The sequence below is a fragment of the Schistocerca piceifrons genome, chromosome 10, assembly GCF_021461385.2.
Source record: "Schistocerca piceifrons isolate TAMUIC-IGC-003096 chromosome 10, iqSchPice1.1, whole genome shotgun sequence".
In the NCBI taxonomy this organism is placed as follows: domain Eukaryota; kingdom Metazoa; phylum Arthropoda; class Insecta; order Orthoptera; family Acrididae; genus Schistocerca; species Schistocerca piceifrons.
Window position 1 is genome coordinate 84,636,680 of NC_060147.1, and position 25,805 is coordinate 84,662,484.

At 40.0% G+C, this 25,805-nt stretch overlaps 1 protein-coding gene across 1 annotated transcript in view; it reads left to right on the forward strand.

Moving 5' to 3' along the window:
• Window positions 1-22,200, forward strand: part of LOC124718973 (unconventional myosin-Ia) — a 784,983-nt gene extending 762,783 nt beyond the window's left edge. The window contains 1 exon segment of the mRNA XM_047244645.1: window positions 21,220-22,200. Within this exon segment, the coding sequence (XP_047100601.1) occupies window positions 21,220-21,343 (124 nt within the window). The 3' untranslated portion in view covers window positions 21,344-22,200.
• The last annotated feature ends 3,605 nt before the right edge of the window (window positions 22,201-25,805 follow it).

Genomic DNA, 25,805 nt, shown 5'->3' on the forward strand with positions numbered 1-25,805 from the left:
ACACAATGGCGACTTGACATGATTCTTAACCAGCAAAGTGACTGTTAGAGCTGATCGTAGTACTTTAAACGTTACACAGTCGGTGCGAATTCAATAGGCATGCTGCAGCCCTATTCAAACGTGCGCACGCATTTCCCCTCCCTCCCTACTCCAGGACCTTGCACCTGCTCGCGAGCACGTGCCTGAGCAGACGCGAGTACTCGTGCTCAAAACCGGCCAGTTGTTAAGCCCTGGACTAGGATGATGCAGAGGTTGGGTGGGTGACAGAACATCACTTAAGTATGGGCGGGAAGGATCTTGGGTAGAATGTCCCTCATTTCAGGGAATGATGATAGATAATCATCAATGCCTTGACGAAGGATGTGGTTCAGTTGTTCCAGTCCGGGGTGGTATTAAGTGAGAAAAGGGGCTCTGCTTTGTAGGGTTGGTGGGAGGACTGGGAGTGTGTGGGGATATGGCATGGCAATTGTGTTTTCTGATTAGATCTGGGGGACAGTGCCTGTCTGTGAAGGCTTTTGTGAGGCCCTCAGCATACTGGGAAAGAGAGTTCTTGTTACCGAAGATAAGCCATTCCTGGGTGGCTGGCTGTATTGGAGGCAGTGCCAGAGATAGCGATCACTTGTGTGTGAGGTGTGCTTGCTTGTGGCAATGTGTTTGTTTTCTCTTTTCCTTTCTGAAGAGGGCTTTGGCCAAAAGCTAATGTGTAACAGTCTTTTCATTGTGCCTCTCTGCAGCTCAACAAGACATATTTGTGGTGGGTAGCAATCTGTCTGTTTCATAATACAGTTAACTTACAGATAACTTTTCTATACACAATATGTTCACTGAAAAGCGAAATACGTGGGGGAGTTGGAAAATAAGTTTCCCCTATCGACTGTGATCAGAGTTGGGTGTGAAAGGAAAAAAAGAGAATGAGACATTGAAGATAAGACATATCTTTATTTTTCTACATAATTCCCAAGTACATTGAGACATTTGTCACACCACTTTATAAGCTTCAAAAAGCCTTCCAGGAAAAAATCAGAGCATTGTATACGGAAGAAGCGTTGAACTGCCTGTTTGACATCAGCATTGTTGCCAAAGCACCTTCCACCGAGAGTCTTCTTCAAAGCAGGAAACAGATGGAAGTCACTTGGTGTGAGATCCCGACTGTAAGGCGGATGGTGTAGGTGCTCCCAACCAAGAATTGCAATACGGTTTTGCCTTGCTGTCACCATGTGTGGTCTCCCTTTATCATCCAACAGCAGAACACCAGATCTGAGAAGACCAGGCCGCTTTTTCCAAATCATCTCTTTCAAATTGACAGAGTGGCACAGTACTGCGCAGCATCCTTCAGAAAGTCCATCAGCAAAACTCCTTTGGTGTCCCAGAAAACGGTGAGTAGCAGTTCACCTGCAGACAGAGTGCTTTTGAACTTCTTTCAGACAGGTGGTGACAGATGGATGCGGCCTTCGATTCGGGCGTGTAATGGTGGACCCACATTTCATCTCCTGTCACAATCCGAAACAGAAGGTCATTGCCAGATACATGGTAACACATGAGCTGTTCCACCATGAACGCCATGTGTTGTTCCATGTGTGTCGGGATACCCATCGTGCAGACACCTTCCTGTATCAAAGGATGTTGTGGATGATCATGTGAGCTTGCTCATGTCCGATTTCAGTTCTGCCACTACTCCATTGATAGTGATCCGCCAGTTTGCTTTAATCATTGCATCCATCTTCCTAACATTTGTATCTGTAGTGGCCGTGCACGTCCGCCCAAGTCTCGGTATGTCCTGCACTTGCTGAAATCCATCACCGAATTGCTGGCACCATCTCCATGCCATTTGCCTCGACATCACACCTGACCCATACACCTCAACAAGGCAGTTATTAATTCATGTGCCTGATACTTCATGTGCCCATTCATAGCGGATGACTGCTCTCACTTCCGCCTTTGACCACGCCTCCAAAACACACCTTCTCTCCATAGCTCTGGGAAAAGACCGAGCAGCTGGCCTCCGCCATCTGCTTGATCGTGGTCGACCTCTACCCAATGGTGTATCAGTGTCTTGCACATGGGCATTCACCTGCTGTGTCATCTTTCGCCCATATCACACGACTCTGCCCACAGTCGACAGGGGAAACTTATTTTCCCACTCCCCCTTGTAGAAGTTTATTTCTTAAAAAGTGCTTCATATAAATGTCTTCCTCATTGGCAATACATTGCTGAAGGTGTTTGCAGAAGCTCCTCACTACGTTCTCAATCATTTCTTGATTAATAGTGTCATCTCTTCCTGACTTATGGATTTCAGCTCATCAGTATTGTAGAATCACCGTGACAAAACTTTGATCTTGAGATAACTCCACAGAGAAAAACCAGGGACTGAAAGATGTGATCTCACCAGCCGTGGAATATTGCTGAATCATGAGAGTAGTCGAAATGGCAAGTGGTGCCTTTGTATTGTCACTGAACTTCTGGCCCTACGGGCTTTAGCTCCATGTTGCTGAGTGTTTCTTTTAGACAGCAATCTCCTTGCAGCTCTGGAATGAAACAATTGTTAAATGTGGCATCATACTGCTCTGAACTGACACTCACTAGTCAACCACTGTCGTTTAGGGCCCAAATGGCCAAATGATTCTAGTGGGCTTTAATACACCGGACAACAGCATTTGTGCTACCCTGGCCATTTTCTCAGATGATCTGTAAGCTATTGTCTGAGTAATATCTGAAGTTTTATTTATTGACAAACCTATTTGATGAAGGATTGTCTCATCAGACATCACAAGAATTTTCAGAAATGTGCCAGCCTTGTCAATTCTGTCCAATAATGTTGTGCAGAAATTCCCCATACTCACTTTATCCATTCACAATCCTCTGTAAATACATGTGACACATTTTAATGTTCTGCAATGGCCACAGACAAGTAACTATGGGCTTCATTGCAGAGCTGCACAAATATGTCAGATATTTTCTTATGCTTGAACTGTCATTTCAGATCCCTTATGCTTCACATCGGTTACAGAACTCATCTTGAGTTATTGTGTTATCCATCGGGATATTGAACTCCTGTCTGGAACATGAAATGGCAGTCTCTTCAACAGCACATTGCACATTGGACAGCTGCAATAGTCTGCACATGACAGAACTCCTCCACTGCCTCAGTATGCACCAGCACTGGTGAACATTCCATACTGAACTGAACGACACACCATGTGGGCCTGATTGGAGGCGCTAGATTACACGAGCACATCTATGTCTTAGCAAGAAGATCAATTGAAAATTTACTATTTTTTGTGGGTCACACTGTATATTGGTCATTCTACTGAACTGACTTGTGTGTTCTTTACCTTTTTGATTCTTCGCCAGATGAAGGACAGTCATACCATTTGTATTATTGTGGTAACAATGAAGTGTGTCAATTAGTCCCTCTCGACATATTCACAAATTAATGATCAGGTGGGTGTTCACATTAAAAAACTAAAGAACTTCTACACCTTTCCTGTAACTCATTGTGCCCTTAAACTCCCTACCACCTAGTTTGTTGTTGACATGAGAAAACGGGAAGAACTCATTGTGTGTCAGATGGAGGGAATATAGAGGACGATACAAAATTTTACATGCAAAAGCTGCATAATACCAATACCATCAAGAAAAAGTATTAAGCTAGTGATAGGAGATAAATGACAGTTACTGAATATAACTGAGGCAGCAACAACTTCTTACAAAGTGATAGCTTTGTTTCTTATTTACTTCATTGAATTTAACTAGCATAAGCAGTACAGTGACAGGTATACAGATAAAGTTTCTATGATTTCTTTTTCTTTTGTTAATTTATAACTTAACTTGTTCCACATTCCTGATGTGATCTACGGAGCACAATGAAAAAATGAATGCCAGTTATGTTCGGGAATATTTTGGTGCATTGTTGTGCAGGAAACAAACTTTCTGACAGTTTTGCTCATCAGCATTCTGCTACCCCACCAAATGATTGTAACACTGTCCAGTAATTGTCTAGCACATACAAGCATAATGTGTCAATAGCACCCCATGAAAATCCAAAAAACACTCAATACAACCTTCCCTGATGACTTTTGTGTCATCCTTTTTTGATGGTGTCAGTGCTGAGGATCTCCAATGTTTGATCTGCTGTCTGGTCTCAGGGCAATAACAATACATCTAACTTTAATCTCTGGTGACCAGGTTCAAAAGAAATTTATCAGGATCAGGCTGGTAATGATGTAACATTTTGCCTTCTACTTCCTTTTGGCCCTGTTTTATCTAGGGTACCCACAATGTATAGACCTCTGACATACTGGGAAGCTTATCAGCAATTATTGTCACTGATTGTTGACTGATGCCCACCTTGCTCATTAACGACTCAATAGAAATGTGAAGGTGATCGTCAAGCATCATTTGCTGTTTCCCTATTCCCTTGCCGTGAGATAGGCGGCCACCTTCTGAGTCCTTTCTTCGTACTGGACTCACAAACACTGCTTGACGACAGTGTTGTATCTTGGAACATTGAAGCCATATGTGGTAAGCAGCACATTTTGACTTTACTTTGGATCTTTACTTTCTTTAGAAACTGAAAATGAATTTCTGCTCAGTCTTTGATCATATCGAGAGTGTGCAACAGCTTGGATTTTGTTCTCTAGCAGCATTGCCTGAAGGAGTAACAACATCACACTTTACCCTTTTGAGTATGCTTTTATGTTTGTCTTGTCATAATATTTAAACAACTTAGCTTGTCATCATTGGGAGCTGCTCTTCTCTTTATATCTTGTAATTAATCTCCCATCACCTTTCTGTGAGCATGCAGTAAGTGGTCCATATACCATCAGTTTCCAAGTACAGGAGATTTAAACTGAATAAAAAAGGTTTCTGCATGGGTTTGTGATATTGTACTCTGCCCTTTGATTGATTTGTTGATTGAGTCATTTATTCATCTTGTGACAATGTTACATTGTATAGATCTCCCCAGAAGACTGTAAGGAAGAAATAATTGTCCCTGTCTTCCAGAAAGGAAACAACAGAGTGTTTAAGATCTGTATAGGGGTGACACTGTACAAAAATACAGGGTTATTCGTAAGTACCTCTAGGGTTCCAGAAGACGATATAGGTGATTGTGCAAAAACTACAAGACATACAGAAGAGACACACATATCAGTGGGCAGAGCATCTCTCCAAGTTTTTAGCTTACATTACAGATGCTGAGTTTGTATGCCATTTGGGACACTGCAAATTTCAGTACAATAGTCAAATTCATGCCATACAAGTCCCAACAAAACACAGTCAGTATCAGCAACTGCGCTAACTATCTTTCCTTGCAATTCTCCCAGTTTAAGTGTCAGTGAAGGGAGGAGCACATGACCATTGATGTAATCCCATAAGACAAAATCATAGAGTTATGTTAGGTGACCACTGGGCCACAGAAGAAGAGCAGAGTCTTCATTGTAAGCATGTCCATTCCAACTCTTGCAGAATGAGATACCTACTACAAGTGACAGACGGTCTGTTTATTCTTTGGAGGAATATCTCTGACTTGTTGATTTTTGTTGATATATGTAATTCTGTGATGAGAAATACACTTGTTGATAGTACACTCTGTCATTACTATATTTTCACAACACAACAGTTTTTGGTGCCAAAACCCTGGAGGAGTGAGCCAGGAAGAAAGGGACAGAACTAAGAGTGAACTGGACAACACAGGTAAGTACAACTGCAACATTGTAATATATACTGTGGAAGCTCTATGGCATTATTTTTTGATTCCCAGGTTATAAGTGAGATAACGTATATTGTTTGTGCTTCCATTTCTATTTAAATCAAACCTTTCTTTCACTCATCATGGTAATAGGTGCTGTTCTGGAATGCTACTGCGAATACGCATGTAACTTGTGCAGCCAAAGGACAGCTGTTTGTTCCACCACACAGACTAGCGATCTTCAGATATCGCTCATTCAGGAATTTCTGATTGTGAGCCAACACTGCCATACCTTAACGAATAATGTGATGGACTGTATATGATAGATAACAGTTCAGAAGCACAATTACATGGCCCAAAGATGAGACGCATGAGAGAAAGAATGAACATTACGCACTTCATCGCAGAAGTTGAAAAGTTGACACACACTGTGGAACTCGCAGATGACATACTATAAAGAGAAACCACAAGACATGTTGGACCAGCTCACCAAACTAGCGGGGGGAGGGGGGGGGGGGTAGTCCATGACCTGTTAGATGATGATAATGAGTACAAGGCAGACATTAAAAAAATGTGAAGATTATATAGAATCTGCAAAATGTGCTATTTCTCAAATGTCACATGAAATAGAGAAACTGGTTGCAGAATGTGCACCAAATTGAAACATTTTTGACACCCCCACATTACCATCTTTTCTTCAACTTCAGTAAGACTTCTGACGATCAAACTTGAGCCCTTTTCAGGTGATCTGGAGAAATGGGCACAGTTCTGATCAGTTGCTCGACAGGAACCCATCGGTATTTACCATCAATAAACGTGTTTTTCTTTGCAGCTATTTTTCAGGTTTGCCAAAACATTTAGTACAAGGTATTGCACTGTCGGCTGAGGCATCTGCAGAAATGAAGAGGATTCTCCAATCTCATTATGGCAACAAGGATTGGATAAATCAGATCCACTTAGATAATGTAGCAGTCATAAAATCCATTCAGTTGGCCATCCCAGAGGAACTCAGTTCACTACTCATTGAATGCCAGTAAAGTATTCAAGCTCTCTGGGCTCTCGGGGAAGATGTGAACAGATATGGGCGAGTCCTCATGCTGAAAATTCTCCATGCTTTTCTTGGTGAGGTTTGCCGCCACTGGATAATTCACACCAAGCATACAGGAGTATCCAAAGGGGATATTTTGCAGCTGATGGAGTTTCTGAGTGCAGAAGAGTATGGGCCACTTACCACACAGAAAATACATGGTGATATTTCTGCCACCTCTAGGACTCCCCCCACTGCTGCCGCACTCCACATGCGTGGAAAATCTAAAACACCAACCCAGAAAGATTCTATAGTTCAAGAAATATTCTGGGTCTTTTGTGAATCTTGTGGCCATTGTGTGCAGGACTGTACAAAGATCATACATCTCAGTGATTGAATAGATAAATTGAAATGAGCAAGCAAATGTTTTCTTTTGCTTGAATGTGGGCGTATAGTTTCAGATTGTAAGAAGAAGGAAAAGGCTCGGAGTGCTAAGAATAGAGAGCTGCACCATAAGTCCATTTGTGATGAAGGAAAGGATATTAATATTCCTACAGCCCAAACCAACATTACCTTCATGGGAAAAATAGCTGTTGCTCCCCATGGATTCACATACTTTCAGACAGTACAAGTATGCATCTCAAGGCTTAGAGGACTAGCAGACAAATCGATGTGTGCTGGATGCTGGAAGTCAGTCCAGCTTCATAGCAAAATTGCTGATTGATGATTTGGAACTCCAGACTATACTTCAATGAGAATTAATTGTTTGTTCATTTGAATCAAAACCTACGACTTCATTGCACCACAGAATTGTTCAGTTTAATAGGAAGGGCCTTTGGAGGAATTCTTTGGTGTCACTCACTGCCTTTGAAAGTCTTCATGTGATTTCACACCAGCCACGTGATCCACAATGTGTAAAGAGTTTATCATACACCATAAGATTATGCAGGTCCATACACCATAAGATTATGCAGATCCAAAAACTAACTTAACAGAAGATATTCCCATGCAGATACTCATAGGAGGGGATTTTTATTAAAAAACAGTGAAAGATAGTTTGGCCAGTATGCATAACTGAATCTTTCATGTTAGTTCCTCCCATAGTTGGCTGGATACTTAGTGAGAACAAGTCAAGAGCGTGTGAGCATACCAACATGGTGAATTTTATTAATCTTGGCTGGTCTCCTCTGTCCTCAGATAATGACTTCAGATGCTTTTGGGACTTGGAGACTACAGGGATTATTGCCAGTCGAGACTGATGCATGAGCAATGAGGGCATTAGATTGCTTGAGGAGTTCAGAGCATTTTTCTATATTCAGGATCAATGAGCAGTGGTTTCACTACCCATAAAGCAGGATAAAACCCTACCGAGTAACAGATTGTGTTGTGTGCCTAGACTTTAGTAGATTTGATTTGTTTGCTCTTCTGGATACTATGGTCACTCATAAATTTATCTTGTAGAGCTGGTCCTGCTATTCAGTCCCAGCTAGCAATTTTCTTCACCATGCTTGGATCCTCTTCCCCAAAGATTTCATGAATTAGCTGGAAAAAAAGCTCATTTTCTCCTCCAATAACGTAAAGCATTTATAACCAGAGTTCCACCATTTCAGCCATATATTGCCAAATTAACCATGAACACAATTTACTTTACAATGAGCATCAGGCTCCTCCTTCTCTCTAGTCAATATAAAATAGAATAAGTCAATTAAATTTCATTTTAAAAAAAGTTCATTGCTAATATCCATCAGCAGGTGCACGGAATAACACATCCACCACAGTAAGTGACGACTTCTGTTTCCACCCATGCCAACAGGAGGTGCAACTTCTTCTTATATTCTTGGCTCTGCGTAAACAGAAGCCTAGCAACAGTGATTTGCTCCACTCTAGTTCAATTAACTTAAAATAATAGTTTTTCTCTCTATGTGCACCTGAATATCTTCCCTTTCTCAAAGAGCCTAAGAGTGTACCATGGCATTTTCTAATGAAATGTCATGTTACACTACAACTGTCTGCAGAGAAACAATTCGGCCACATGAGGATAAAATTTCATCATCAAGAAGTCTTTAAGTAACTGTACTATGACTTAATACTAGACTACATTACCAAAGGGCAATTAGAGGTAATTCCCATCCAACTCTCAGGAAGGCATTGTTTTATCTCACTCATCATGCAGTGAGCAAAGAGAAACATGGGAACACTAAGTGGAGGAGAGTCTTTGATGCATCATCTCATCATCTCATGAAAGCATTGCACCTTCTCTCAGTGAGGTACTAGAGGCAGGACTGAATCTACTGCTAGCTGTCCTAGAGATTTTACTTTAATTCTGACAAAATTTCTCTGTTCCTGTCACAGATAACACATATGTGTTCCTTCAACTGGTCTTACATGAGGAAGACAAAGACATGACCTGATTCTTCTGGTTCAGTACTAACCAAAACAAAACAGGAGATCTTCAAATGATGGACAGCAGAATACAATACCACTTCACAAGGCTCCCATTCAGTGTGACCTGCAGTCCCTTTCTACTCTTTGCAACTGTAAGAAAACATGCTGACTAGTGTATGACATCATTTCCCTGCATGGTGCCTCTTGTAAAGAAGCATACATATGTGGACGACTTTGCGATCACAGTAGAAATAGATAATTTCGGGATCACTATACACTATGAACTTGTAGATCTAATGAAACTGATCAGCATATCCTTATTGAAATGGGCTACCAACTCCGAACAATGTCAGACTATTTGGAAGGGGGAAGGTTGAGAACCCCACATACAGAATCACGTTTTATGTGCAGACTGGAACATGAGGATGACTACTTTATTGACCACAGCAAAATGACCAGAAAGTCACCCAAAGACCAAGCCACCAAACATCAGCTCTTGAAATGTATGGCTAGGTTCAGTGATCTGCTTGGACTGCTCTCACCTATCTTTCTTACTGGAAAATTGTTATTTCAGGACACGAGATACGGGGGAATTGGCTGGGGTGAATTCGTGCTCTGGGTCCTAGGAGAAAGTTGGCAGCCTTTGATATCCAGCTTACCATCACTGGCACAGGTCCACATATTTTGTGTTGCATCCAAAAAGGCATATTGAGCAGCTCTGTAAGCTCTTAAAGCCTTAGAGAATGAAGTCCTCATTAATTTAGAGTGTAGCAAGAACAGACTTACTCCTATGAAGGTGAAGGTGACCTTGCCACAATTGGAACTTTTAGCAACAGTAGTGGAAATCCAACTACTGCGTTACATCTCCCGTGCAACAGAATTTAAAACTGCTCATGCGACCCTGTGGACAGATTCTACAGTCACACTAAGCTGGATTCAGAGTGATCCAGACAGATGGAAGACATTAACTTGTAATTATGTGACAGAGATAAAACTCCCACACAATGGAGACACTGCTCAGGACAAGGAAACCCAGTTGCCATCTTTCACGAGGACTCCTCGGAGGTCAAATACGTCTCCTGCAAATCTGCTGGCATGAACCACCATGGCTTGCATACCTTCCTGAGTGTTGGCCATCTGAAACTCTGACAGTGGGCCAACTATCTCCTGAAGAGAAGATGAAGAAAAGCCATAGCCAGATTCTGTTGATGTCTATGATGACTAGCCTCATGAACATATCTAAATTCAGTTCATACTGGAGGCTCATTCATACTACATGTACATTCATCAGAAAGAGAAATCTTTGGGAAACGTTACAGCTGCTTAACTGTCAGTTGCCTCAATGAAAAATGTATACGAGTACCCCAGAGAGAATCCTTTGCCGGAGAACAACATGCACTTCAAAATAATTCATCACTACCAGGAGAGTCAAAGACTGCACAGTACAGTACTATCAAGTAAGATGGAATGATATGCCTAGGTTGTCAACTGCAGTACACTAACCTTGTCAGGGAACAAAAACATCCAGTGCTCCTTGTCAGTTCCCATCATTTCACACAACTGGTTGTTTGAGAGACACACATCTGCTACCGTCACTTTAGCATTCATTGCATACTGTCCAAACTGCAAACTAAATTTTGGATCCTCTCCTCATCAGGCAATCTAATGAATCCTACACTCTTGCTTCTTGTGTAAAATCCTGAAGAACTCACAAAGGCAACATATTGAAGCACCCCTACCATTTGAATGAGTTACGCCCACTAAACCATTCACTATAATGGGGATAGACTTTGCTGAACCATTATCCATCAAAGTGCGAAGAGAAATGCACTAGTCACTCATCACTCTTTTCACACGCGCTACCATATGAGCGGTACACCCAGAACTCTGTACAGACTGGTCAATGGACAAGTTTATAATGGCACTCCAGTGATTCACTGGATGACATGGACCTATCCCATACAAATTATGCAGACAACATGAAAACATTCCAGGCCGCCAACAAGGAACTAACACAGCTTTGAAGGTGTTAACCACCAGTAAGACCTACCAATCCTTTGCTAAGCTCAGAAACTCCATCAGATGCAAGATGTCCGTTTTGGATACTCATGTACACTTGGTGTGAATTACCCAATGGTGGCAAATTTTATCTGAAAAAGCACAGAGAATTTTCGGTACAAGGTCTCGGTTGTATCCATTTGTGTTTTTCTACATAATCTAGGTGGGGCTGAATTATCCAATCCTTGTTGTCATAATGAGATTGGAGGATCCTCTTCATTTCTGTACATGTCTCAGCTGTCTCCACAATACCTTCTACTAAATGCTTTGGCTTTCCTGAAATATAGGCTTGAAGAAATATGTATTTATTAACAGCAGATAACAACGGGTACTTGTCGATCGACTGATGAAACTGCTCCCAGAACCATGCCCATGTCTCCACATAACCTGAATGTGAAGCTGAAGGAACACACATCAATACAGATTGTACTACGGGACGGTGGGGGGGGGGGGATTGGAAATGCCTCATATTTGTAATCATCTAACAGGTTATGGATCCCTCCTCATCTAGTTTGGTGAGCCAGTGCAAAACATCTTGTACTCTCTCTTTATGGCATTTATAATCCTTGCATTCTGCAGTGTCTGTCAACTTTCAACTTCCCTTACAAAGAGTATAGTGTTCACTCTTTCTCTTGTGTTTTTCCCCTTTGGGCAGTGCAGTTGTGCTCCTGAATTGTTATCCATTATATACAGTCCATCATGTTATTTGATAACATGTGGCAATGTCTGCTCGTGTTCGCAGTAGCATTCCAGAATAGTGCATATTATCATTATGGGCAAAACAAAGATTTGATTTAAAGAGCAATGGAAGCACAAACAATAATCATTATCTCATTTGTATACTGAGCATCTAAAAATACTACCATAGAGCCTGTGTAGTACTACAAAAATATTACAATGTTGTATTTGCACTTACCTGCATTGCAGGAGAAATACATTCTACCTCCTGTTGTCCTGATTGCCCTTAGTTCTGTCCCTTTCTTCTCAGCTCACTACCTTCTGGGTTTCAGGATAAAAAAAGGCTGTCATTAAAATACAGTAAGGACAGAGCACATTAACGACAAATTTATTACTCATCACAGAACTACTTAAGTATATCAACAAAAATCAAGAAGTCAGACACGTTCCTCCAGAGGATAAATGGATGGTGTCACACTTGTAGCAAGTATCTCATTCCACATCATTGTTTCCATCCTGGTTGACCTCTAAAGGTACAACCAGCTGCAGGATGCCTGACTGTGTGACATTCAGGTGTGCAGAGGATTGTTGTTCTTATCTTCTCTTCTTTCCCTGGTAATGCTCTCTTTATTCTGACCTGCCACCACATTTGTCATGGGCGCATGTCCTCTTGTACCAGAATGATGTCTCCAGGGTGGAATTTGATGAGTCATCGCAGCAGACGTTTAACTTCATGGAAATTCATCAGCTCCAATGAGTACTCTTTCAGCTAATGTTTCCAAAAGCTGTCGGAGAGTTTGCTGTCTCAGTCAGAATTCTTTTTCTAGGCTGTGTTCCTGTTGGAGTCATTACGAATTTCTCTCCAGTCAGAAAATGAGAAGGGATCAGTGCATCGACATCATCTCTCTGTGTGATAGGCCCTGAGTGCACAGTGGGGAGGATGGTGGGAAAGAATGGTGAGCATTATAAAGCATTGCCTGTGAAAGAACAAGGAGATGATGCATTGCACAGATGCTTTCCTGTTCTTTGACTGGAGAGAAACTTGTAACAATTCCAGCATGACCAGAGCTACATAGAAAACAAAGCTGGCAAAAGAAATCCAGCTGAGACAGCAGCTATTGAACAGCTTCTGGAAACTTTGGATGAAAGAATACCTGTTGTAGCTGAAGAACTTCCATGAAGTTAAATTTCCACCAGGGCAACCCATCAAATTCCATCCAGGAGACATCATTCTGGTTCGAGGGAATATGTGCCCAAGATCACTACCAGAGAAGATAAGAACAATAATCCTCTGCACACCAGAAGATCACATGATCAGTCATCGTGTGCAGCCAGTTGTGCCTTTATAGGTCGACCAGGATAGGGAGGACATTGCAAAATTATATACTTGATACGACTGACAGACTACCTGTTTATTCTTTGGAGAAATATCTCTGACATATTAAATTTTGTTAATATATATATATAATTCTGTGGTGAGAAATACAGTAGATGTTAGTATACTCTGTCATTACTATATTTTCACAACACAACACCTGTACTGAAACAAATACTAACAAAGAGATAGAGGGGCTGGCCAGTACTTACCTCAGCTCAGTACAGCCGATAGATACACAAAACAGAACAGAAAATTTATGTATCCTAGCTTTTGGAACTTTGTACCTTCATCAGGGAGGAGAGAGGGAAAAAAGGGGAAAAAAGGGAAAGTGGATTCAGTTACTCACAACCCAGGTTATGAAGCAACAGGAGAAAGGTAAACAGGGATGGTAGCAAAGATGGAGGCATGGGTGTCAGAGGGAAGCCAAAGATATTCTACTGTAAGTACTGTGCCAGCTCCAAACCAAAGAGGATGCATACAGAAGTAAAGAGGTTGCATACAGAAGTAAAGAGGTATATAGTATAAAGATAGTTGTGTTTATCTTTATACTATATACCTCTTTGCTACCCTCCCTGTTTACCTTTCCCCTGTTGCTTCATAACCTGGGTTGTGAGTAACTGAATCCACTTTCCGTTCTTCCCCTTTTTTTCCCCCTCTCTCCTCACTGACGAAGAAACAAAGTTCTGAAAGCTAGGATACGTAAATTTTCTGTTCTGTTTTGTGTATCTATTGGCTGTATTGAGCTGAGGTAAGTACTGGCCAGCCCTTGTATCTCTTTCTTAGTATTTGTTTCACATCTTTATTTGAGATTTTCCATTAATCATTTAGAACACCTGTACTGAGGCAGTTCACAATCTAGATCATCATGAACATCCTGAAAAAAAGTGTGGTGGAGCACCATATTGTGGCAGAATGAAGTCTCCACTGTATTGCTGAAATTTTGTCATAGGTATTTGCTGCAGCATGCCCTGGTACACAAAGCCAGTCTCAGCTTTCTTTGCAAAGAAGAATAGGCCATTGACTTACACTATTAAGATCAGCTTTGCAGGTGCTTGAAATGTTACTTTGTCACTGAAAACCAGCTTCTGTGAAAAACTGTCTTCTGTAGGAACTGCATCATTGCAAAAGCTCATTGTCCTGAGTACTGACCAACCAGTTCAATTTTAGGCACAGATATTAGTGTAGAATGTGCCAGACAGTTGACAGCGGTATCTGTCCATTCAGTCATCAGTTCAATAGGGAACCTGACAAATGATTGTCACACACATTCCACCTTCTCTATTAATGATCCCAGCTGGCCTATTTTCCTCAGAGCACATAAGCAGCCAGCCATCCATGGATTGTTTTTGTCTGTTGGAGCTTTTACCTGATACTACCTTTGTCAGAAAAGTTATGGCACAGGCTTTTTAAAAATAGAAAATTGCACTTACCAAATAACGCTCATAGCTCCTTTTGAAGAAGTCCCCTTGGCTACCAATACACAGTAACAACATTTCTGGAAGTCTTCGAAGCAACCAGGGAAATTTTCAACTGTGATGCTTGTATGCTCATTTGTCACAGGCTGTTGGATGCCTGTTACATCTTGATGAAGCTTTCATTTCAGTTACCTTTTCACTTGCAGAAATAAGAAAAACTCGTAATGGGAGAGGTCTGGTGAATATGACATATGTGGGATGGCAATAAGAGAATGTCTAGCCAGATACTCAGTAACAGATAAAGCAGTATGGGGTCTTACCTGTCATGCAGTAAGAACCAGTCCTGAAAATGCTGTAAATCAGGGCGATGGTGTTGAATTCATTGTCGTGGCAAACATTTCAAGACTTCAATGTAAAGAGTTTAGTTTACTGTTTGACCTGGAAGAACATACTCACGGTGAACTAAGCCTTTTGTATTAATGGATGCAATCAGCATTGTCTTTGTTCTCAAAGTTTGTCATTTTACTTTTTTTTTTAGTTTGGTGATCCAGGACTCCGCCATACAACATTTTGCCGCTTGCTGTGAGCGTCATACTGGTAACATCAAGTTTCACCCCCAGCAATAATCTTTGACCAAAATGTGGAATCACACCTGGCTCTATCCAGTAGTTTATCATAAATTCTTTGTCTTTCCTCTTTCTGTTCATCTGTTAGTGTGTGAGGGATGAGTTTTGCATTAAGTTTCTATTTCACTAAATCTTCACCTAAAATTTTGTGACACACATCATGATTCAGATTAACTTCATTTGATGTTTCACACACAGTTACATGACGGCTTTTGTGCAATAACTGCCTTGCACACTCCATGTTTGCATCGATATGTGCTGTAGACAGGCAACCAGCTCTGCAATTGTCTTGCACTGAATTTGTGCCTTCACAAAACCTTTTGTGCCACTCAAAAGCATGACTTTTCGAAGTGCCTTGCCTACATGTGCTTGCTTAATCCCTCAATGCCGTGTATAACACATAATAATAAATAATAGAAACTGTTTGTGGAAATATCGAGGACAGTACAACCCAGATGTAAACAAAAATATAATAAAAGTTGTTCGTCTCAAATGGGGACATCCAGTGACACTAAACTCGACCCTCTGTCCTATCCCCAAGGGGAAAGGGTAGTTCAACTTTGAAATATTCTTCAAAGGGAACCCCTAATTTTTATTGTGGATTTGGATTCACCAGAAAAAAAATGTAAGAGTCATTCTGTCTTATCTCACTGGGGGTGTTAAGGTGACCAATTCCCAATGAGAATTGTCATATTTGGTACATGGTTACCTACATGCTGTAATAGTAAAACTGCCAAATAGTACTAACTCTAGCCATTTTTGATAAATTCAGGTTTGAAGGCTCAAGGGTGTGTATGCAGTTCACTGGGGGCACCAATTTTCTGATTTTCAAGAGCCTACTATGCAGTAATTAAGACCTCAACTTTTTATGCATCTAGTATGTAGGCCTGTAAGTTGATATAATGTATAAAAAGTAGGATATATCATAAATATTTTTTTATGAAAAATATTGTAAAACAGACTTTTTCCATGCTGTGCTTTATATTTGTGATTTATAAAAAAATCAAAACATTGTAGAGGGAAGTAGTACAGACCTTCGCTTGTTCATTGCAACTCTTTAGTCCTAGTATTAAGTATAAATAATAATGAAAAGTATTTGGCATTGCAATTAGTATTTCTTGCCTTCACTTAAAGGCAACTACATCACAAAAAAAGTCAGATTTGATGAACTTGAGGAGTACGTAAACAGTTGAATCCCAACTGTTTTTTTTTCTGAAATGTTTGTGTATGTTTTAGCAGTATTAAATGCAAACAAGAATATCCTAACTCACTTCATTCATTGGCAAAGAATAAAATAAAAACACCACTTATACATGCCATTGACATTCACCACTACAGGGGACTGGTAAATAAAAACTTTGTGTATTCTTTGAAAAAATGCTCCTAAGATATTTGTTGTTGACCTTTGTGTCAGGACTGAAAACAGATTTGAGCTGAAAACAGCTATCAATCATTTTTCTTAACGTATACACTGATTTCACTGGTAAATGTCTTTGCAGTGTAAAGGATTCCAAAGGAACAGATTTGGTGCACAAATGTGATGATACATCTTTATTCTGTTAGTTTAAATTAAAAAGACAACTTTAATGAAACAAAAGAGAAGATGCAAGCAGTAATCAGAGACATTAATAACTTTTTACATATATACTATATATAAAAACAAAGATGAGGTGACTTACCGAACAAAAGCGCTGGCAGGTCGATAGACACACAAACAAACACAAACATACACACAAAATTCAAGCTTTCGCAACAAACTGTTGCCTCATCAGGAAAGAGGGAAGGAGAGGGGAAGACGAAAGGAAGTGGGTTTTAAGGGAGAGGGTAAGGAGTCATTCCAATCCCGGGAGCGGAAAGACTTACCTTAGGGGGAAAAAAGGACAGGTATACACTCGCACACACGCACATATCCATCCACACATACAGACACAAGCAGACATATTTAAAGACAAAGAGTTTGGGCAGAGATGTCAGTCGAGGCAGAAGTGTAGAGGCAAAGAAGTTGTTGAATGACAGGTGAGGTATGAGTGGCGGCAACTTGAAATTAGCGGAGATTGAGGCCTGGCAGATGACGAGAAGAGAGGATATACTGAAGGGCAAGTTCCCATCTCCGGAGTTCGGATAGGTTGGTGTTGGTGGGAAGTATCCAGATAACCCGGACGGTGTAACACTGTGCCAAGATGTGCTGGCTGTGCACCAAGGCATGTTTAGCCACAGGGTGATCCTCATTACCAACAAACACTGACTGCCTGTGTCCATTCATGCGAATGGACAGTTTGTTGCTGGTCATTCCCACATAGAATGCATCACAGTGTAGGCAGGTCAGTTGGTAAATCACGTGGGTGCTTTCACACGTGGCTCTGCCTCTGATCGTGTACACCTTCCGGGTTACAGGACTGGAGTAGGTGGTGGTGGGAGGGTGCATGGGACAGGTTTTGCATCGGGGGCGGTTACAAGGATAGGAGCCAGAGGGTAGGGAAGGTGGTTTGGGGATTTCATAGGGATGAACTAACAGGTTACGAAGGTTAGGTGGACGGCGGAAAGACACTCTTGGCGGAGTGGGGAGGATTTCATGAAGGATGGATCTCATTTCAGGGCAGGATTTGAGGAAGTCGTATCCCTGCTGGAGAGCCACATTCAGAGTCTGGTCCAGTCCCGGAAAGTATCCTGTCACAAGTGGGGCACTTTTGTGGTTCTTCTGTGGGGGATTCTGGGTTTGAGGGGACGAGGAAGTGGCTCTGGTTATTTGCTTCTGGACCAGGTCGGGAGGGTAGTTGCGGGATGCGAAAGCTGTTTTCAGGTTGTTGGTGTAATGATTCAGGGATTCCGGACTGGAGCAGATTCGTTTGCCACGAAGACCTAGGCTGGCAAAATGAATCTGCTCCAGTCCGGAATCCCTGAATCATTACACCAACAACCTGAAAACAGCTTTCGCATCCCGCAACTACCCTCCCGACCTGGTCCAGAAGCAAATAACCAGAGCCACTTCCTCGTCCCCTCAAACCCAGAATCCCCCACAGAAGAACCACAAAAGTGCCCCACTTGTGACAGGATACTTTCCGGGACTGGACCAGACTCTGAATGTGGCTCTCCAGCAGGGATACGACTTCCTCAAATCCTGCCCTGAAATGAGATCCATCCTTCATGAAATCCTCCCCACTCCGCCAAGAGTGTCTTTCCGCCGTCCACCTAACCTTCGTAACCTGTTAGTTCATCCCTATGAAATCCCCAAACCACCTTCCCTACCCTCTGGCTCCTATCCTTGTAACCGCCCCCGATGCAAAACCTGTCCCATGCACCCTCCCACCACCACCTACTCCAGTCCTGTAACCCGGAAGGTGTACACGATCAGAGGCAGAGCCACGTGTGAAAGCACCCACGTGATTTACCAACTGACCTGCCTACACTGTGATGCATTCTATGTGGGAATGACCAGCAACAAACTGTCCATTCGCATGAATGGACACAGGCAGACAGTGTTTGTTGGTAATGAGGATCACCCTGTGGCTAAACATGCCTTGGTGCACAGCCAGCACATCTTGGCACAGTGTTACACCGTCCGGGTTATCTGGATACTTCCCACCAACACCAACCTATCCGAACTCCGGAGATGGGAACTTGCCCTTCAGTATATCCTCTCTTCTCGTCATCTGCCAGGCCTCAATCTCCGCTAATTTCAAGTTGCCGCCATTCATACCTCACCTGTCTTTCAACAACTTCTTTGCCTCTACACTTCTGCCTCGACTGACATCTCTGCCCAAACTCTTTGTCTTTAAATATGTCTGCTTGTGTCTGTATGTGTGGATGGATATGTGCGTGTGGGCGAGTGTATACCTGTCCTCTTTTCCCCTTAAGGTAAGTCTTTCCGCTCCCGGGATTGGAATGACTCCTTACCCTCTCCCTTAAAACCCACTTCCTTTCGTCTTCCCCTCTCCTTCCCTCTTTCCTGATGAGGCAACAGTTTGTTGCGAAAGCTTGAATTTTGTGTGTATGTTTGTGTTTGTTTGTGTGTCTATCGACCTGCCAGCGCTTTTGTTCGGTAAGTCACCTCATCTTTGTTTTTATATATAATTTTTCCCACGTGGAATGTTTCCTTCCATTATATTTACATATATACTGGTATATATAGACATGAAAGCTCTGCAAAGAACAGTTTCATATACAAATTCAATTATAAAGAAGGAAATTGTATTTTTAAAAATCTTCCACCTTGCAATAACTTTATTTTCCTTGACATATTGATCCAAAAATGAACGAACTTCATCTAAAGGTGAGAGATACTATTTTTTCGTAGCATTTATTGTCAAGTTTATGCAACCATGCACTGTGACTCTGTAATTATGGGACATCCACCTTTCATATAAAACTGTTTACAGTTCTGACCTACTGGTCAACCATAAGTATTTTAGGAACCCTTTTTTAAAAAATACACATGGGTTTTATATACCAGTTCCCTGTAGTGGTGAATGTGAATGGTATGTGTGTCATTTTTATTTTATTCTTTCGCAGTGAATAAAGTGAGGTAGGTATTCTTCTTTGCATCTAATATTGCTACCAGATATGTAAACATTTCAGCAAAAAATCAAGTTGAAATTCAACTGTTTATGTACTCCTCTCCCCCCCCCCTCCCTCCCCCAGCAATTATAAGTTTGTCAAATTTGACATTTTTCTGTGATGGTGTCATCTTTAAGTGAAGGTAAGAAATACTAATGGCAATGTCAAATGCTTTTCATTGTAATTTATGCTTGATACTAAGACTAAAGAGTTAGAGTGCACAAGCTGATGCCTGTTCTCCTTCCCCGTGCAGAGTTATGATTTAAAAAAAAAAATCACACATTTAAAGCATAGCCTGGAAAAATTGTGTTTTACAACATTTTTAATAAAAAAATCTAATGATGTAGCTCACTTTTTATACATTATGTCAACTTAGTCCAAAGTGGAGTGCTATAGCTGTCCATTACTATATTTTATGAAACACTTTTGTATCTAGTTTTTAATGTATATATCTGATGACTGATAAATTACAAAATATGTCGTATAAGCAGTAAAGTCATTCCTTGCCCAACGTTTGACTTTTACCACTGCAAAACAGTCCACCTGAATCCACAACTACTAATTCTTATATATCTGATTATAAACTTCAGATTTAAAATTTGTTCCAGGGTTGTCCTTTTCTAAACCATCTTTGGTATTGCTGACCCAGTTGGCTTTCCAGCCTGTTTTGCAAAGCTTTTGAAATAATTTTACAAGTCACTGATAGCCGAGAATTTCCTCTATAGTCGTTGGGTCAGTTGTATACCATTTTTGTGAATTGGGTGAAATAATGCTGTTACCCAATCTTCTGCTTTGCCTTTGGTATCCCAAATTTTTCGGAAGATCCATGTAGTTTCTTGGCTGCCCCAACATCTGCAATGTTACACTTTTCAGCAGTTGCTGAATCTTTCCTGAGGGGCCTTACCATTCTTCAGATCTTTAATGATATTTTGGATTTCAATCATACAAAGGGGTTCTGAGATTGAGTAAGTGCACCTTAGATTTTGTTCTAGAAATTTTCCTCTTGGTTCGTCACAATTTAACAACTTGTTGAAATAGCTTGCTAGTATTTCACAGTTTTCTTGGTTGTTTATGACTAAGTTCCCATTTTCATTTTTGAAGGCCAAATTAGGTCGTTGAGGTTTGGAAGCATTAAAAAATGAGCAAGTTCTTGGTATTTTTCTTTGGAAGTCTTCCTCAGTTTTAATTGAGGTATTTTTATTATATATGAAATTCTTTGCATCACTGGGTAGGTGGTCAGTTATTTTTATTGCTAACCACCACACTCCTTCCTGTGCTGCACTAAGGCCAAGTGACAAAGAAAAGCATAAATCACCTCTCCATCTAGTGTCATATATGTGAAAGTTATCATTGTTTGAAACTGTAATTTTTGTGACTATGGTGATTTTTTTTAAAATTTGTCATTACAGGTTTGAAGCAAACTTTGGCCAGCAGACTGTATTATTCACCTTCAAGTGCCTGGGGATGCCCGAGGTCCCCCCGGGACAGATCAGAATAGTGCGTAAAGCCAACAAGATGGAGGTGCTGCTCTGAGCTGCAGTGTGAAGAAGCTGAACTGTGATTGCTGCCTGGGCCTGTGAACTTATGCTCTGCCCTGCTGTGATGCCTAGGATCTCACACCACGAGGATTTGTCAGTATTGTGAGTTGTTATGTTCACTGTAGTCGGGAATAGTCTGAAGAGTTGAGAATGAGACTTGGTGTCAGTAAGTGTCACACAGTGGTCTGTTTGTGTTCTCCAGTAGTATTTATGGGTCTAACAAGAAGAAAACTGTTTTTAATTTCTTGAGCCCTGTTTCATTTTAAATACTTTCAGAAGATTAAAGTTATCGTCTGTCAGCAGAAAAGCTGGATCCATCTGAAGGAATTGCAAAAGGATTGCTTTGAGAACGAGCAGGCATTGTGGGGCCGATACAGATTAAGGAAAAGAGTTGAGGAGAAATGTGAAAGGCAATAACACAGTATTACTTTCCTCGGCGATAAAGTGGACATTGTGGAGCAGAAAGTTATTCCCTCTAGTCGGTTGGGCCTTGCAATCCATCAGCCTTATTGCTAGTGTGATCTTAGAACGGAAATGTTCATGCAGATGTGATGCTGTTGTGGCATAAATTTTGGCACTTCAGGAATTTGTGACTTGAGGTTATGTGCATGTAAACTGACGAACTATGCAGAAGAAGCCACAAACTTTAACTTTTCTGGGTTTTGCAGGAAAAAGCCATCCTTTCAGTGCAAATTAGGTCTTTGAATATGGTATTCTAGTAAATTAGTATGACCTAGAATTGTGTTGTCAGGCTGTTCACCATAGATTGTTGTGCATCCAGAGGTTTTTAGTTTCAGCTGGTGAAGTCATTCAACATCACTGATATGCTTAAGTAAACTTAACCATACCTATGATCATTTCTTTCTTCAACACACTTCATTCACTTTCCTGATATTTGACTGTGCAAGACACAGTAGTCTCACTTCAGTTTTAATTCTGTATTGCTGTTCCCACATTGACTCAAATGGCTGTCTTTACATTTTCACTTTTCTGTAAAATAGAGCCATATTCTGATGTAGGCAGTGATATACCCAAGTGAAATGAAATCAAATAAATGTTGGATTGATAACAACTTTAACTCTGAAATATGGACTCAGCAGCAGTAAAAAAAAAGGTCTAAAATTTCATTAAAATTAAGCAGTGGCATTTTATCTTTCTTATAATCTTTCTTGGATGTCATTTACATTTTTGTATGTTATTTCCACCAATTACTTTTCATGTAATGTTTGGTGTTATCTGCAGAGTTCGGCATTTTTTCACTTAGCACTGCTTTATATTGTTCATTGTTATGCTACGGGTTTCTATCATCTTTTTCTATTTTTGAAAATATTTCTTCCTTTCCTAGCCTCAGTTTTTATTTTCTTGTCTGTCTTCTTATGTCCCACTAGCACAATTCCTCTTGTTCCTGTAAATTATTATCTTTTGCATTCTACCCTACCTCATTTTAAGATTTCGTTCTCTTACCTATTCGCAGCAATGTTTGCACACAATTTTTACAATTTTTGTAACAGTTAGACATCTTTAATAGTGCCCATCTCATTAGTCACTATTATGGATTTGGCTTTGTTGCCTGTAATTCAGCGAAGGGTACTCAGTTCTGTTAAAATTATATTGACTGAATTATTCAGATGGTCTGCGGGATTTAGATATAAGCCTACTGTTAAAAAACTGAGAACTTCTCTGTGGTAAAGCAGAAGTCAGATGTATGATAGGGATTGTATAGAAAGCCCTGTCATCAAAGCTTTTGCTTTGTTTCTGTAGAATGAGTGACCTGAAGTAGTTAAACTTTTCATCAGTCATTTGATGTTTCGTGACGACGTATTTGTGCTGTTCACAGAATTTTATAGCTACCTCAGATAGATGTCAGCTTTTATAATTTTTAGCCACAGCAGTTCAAGTTCATCTACCACCCACTGTGTGATACCAACCAAGGTTCCTTTCATCTGGTCTCAAAATACAATTTCCCAGTAACAATGGTCTTTATTGTTGTTATGTTAGTAGTACTATTGTATGAGGAAGAGGACATCAGAAAGAAATTTACGCAAATCCTCGTTTCTGGGAGGACAGGCAGAGATAAGCATAAGAGATAAGTCCAGATTCAGTGACAGAAGAAGAGGAGGGGGAAAAAAAAGGAAATTTTATGAGCAGTGTTGCTTTTCAGAGACTTCTCACAGATGACATTGTTAAGAAAAATACATTGTTACAGAGTGTTTGATGTTGAATGGCATAATAAATATATAGGTATGAATAGATTATATTGTGTTAATAGTGAAGATAAAATATATTCATTTCTTCTGTGGCCGTGTTCCTACTGTGGACCGCTTGTGAGCCACGAGGAGCATGGCCGAGAGGAAAATTCCAATTTTGTGATAGGGGGTCAGTTCTAGTGACCCTGGCAGATGCCACCACCACAGTACCGTTTACACTGGCACCTGTACTTTGCTGAAATTTTTTTTTCATTGGTAGACCAGTGTCCTTTGCACATTGTATTTTATCATGTTTAAACAAAGAAGAATATGGCAGTGACTGGTGTATTTAGATGTGTCACAGATGCAAACTATCAGAGTACATGTGATTTCCCCTAATCAAAACAAAGAAATAAAATTATTTTCAAGCTAGATCATGGCAGTATTGTACAAGTCATTTCATTGTATGATAGGTATGTTTCTTTTGTAAAAGTATCAGTCACTTATCTTAAGTGGTTCACATTTGAAGACCTTATGGTAGATCATGTAGTGTTGTTCCCTGCTTCTTGTTATGTTACAGTTTTTAGATTTACATCTGTTTCATAATTGATATTATGGATTTTGTGATGTCTAATGAGGTGCAGTCATACTGTGCTTTTCATACTTTGTGTTTGTATTGGACTGGGCATGAATATTTCTAACTCATACAGTATGTTTCACCCGTGTGAGTCACTGTTATAAACACTTATTTCCAGTGCCAAATCTTGTTGAAATTAACCGATAACATGTTTACATCACTTCATTTAGAGCTTGGATTTGAAATATCCTTCTTGCTCAAAAACTGTGCATTTGAATTTTCTCATACATGAACATCAGACAGCTAGTCAGCATGAAATAAAAACAGCTCTAAATTGTCAGGAAAACCATAATTTTTCCAAATTGGTTTTGACTAACTTCTTATCTATACTGCCAAAGTATTTAATCAAATATGTCATTGCCACTGTGATGCAATCAAGCCAACAGTGTAAATGTACTGAGTCTCATACTTAATATGTTACACTGTCTAATACATTTTATGAGAGAAGAGTTAATGTAATTTCCTAAATTATTTCTTACCTTTCTTGCAAAGAAAATCATCAGCACTGCCTCTGGTTATTTAGCAGACAATGCAGTGATAATATTCTGTATTGGCTTTGGTTGTATTTTTATTAATCTCTATAAAACTGAAGAAGAAATAATTTAGTCAAACATATTTGCAAAATATGTATTCAAAAATGTGCAGAGGGCATCAGTTAATGCGTCTACATAGAAATTTTATCTGGTCATCAGAGCTGATGTCACATTTTACTTTGTTAAATTTTGTAAGTGTTTCCCCAAACATGTGATAAGATATACTTTTAGCTAAAAAATAAACTTCATACTGATTAAAAAATATGTCTGAAAGCAATTACATTTACCAACAAGCTATCTGATACAAAGCAGTTTTATTTTGTTTGTGTTTGAAAAAATTATTTTCACCATGTGCCACTGCTTATAAAAGAAATTATGTTTGGATCAAAAAACATTTGTCTCTTTGAACAAGTTACTGATTTAATTCATAGCATAAGTGCTACAGTTTTCTATGTATGAAACAAAGTGGGTTCATTATCAAAGGTATAACAGCTGTAATTGTTTCCATATCTGAATGCTTTTCATATAACCCAACAGTACATAATTTTCTGTTTGACAGGGATATAAATCTGTCAAAATTTTATCAGAATCAGTTAGAATGAGGTACTGGAATTTAACTCTATAGTTTACATAATTTTTTTCACACTGACACAAATTGAAATAACAGTGAATAAATGTCAGTCCATCAATTATTAATGGAAAGGAAGAATATTTGTCAACATTATTCACGAAGGCTCAGCTCATGATTGCTGTTTTATCATACAGCATAATTATAAGTCAGTTCATCATTAACAACAGGTTTTCAAACTTTTGTCTCTGCATTGCTTTTTAGCTCTTCTGGAATGATGGTGCTCCAGGGCTTCAAAAAGAGCTCAGTAAAGTCGTTGTGGATTTTTGTTCTTTCTAAGTAATGTAAATACATAAGAACATCAAAAAATTTTGGGCAACTTTACTTCTGAATGTGGTTTATCACTATGACCCCTCCCCTTTTTTCTTATATTCAGATATGCCAGTTATTATTATTTATCAACTGTTAAGCAACTGTCTTTTTTATGAGCCTGTGCTATTTTTGTTCATATAAGAAAAACTGTAACATGAATT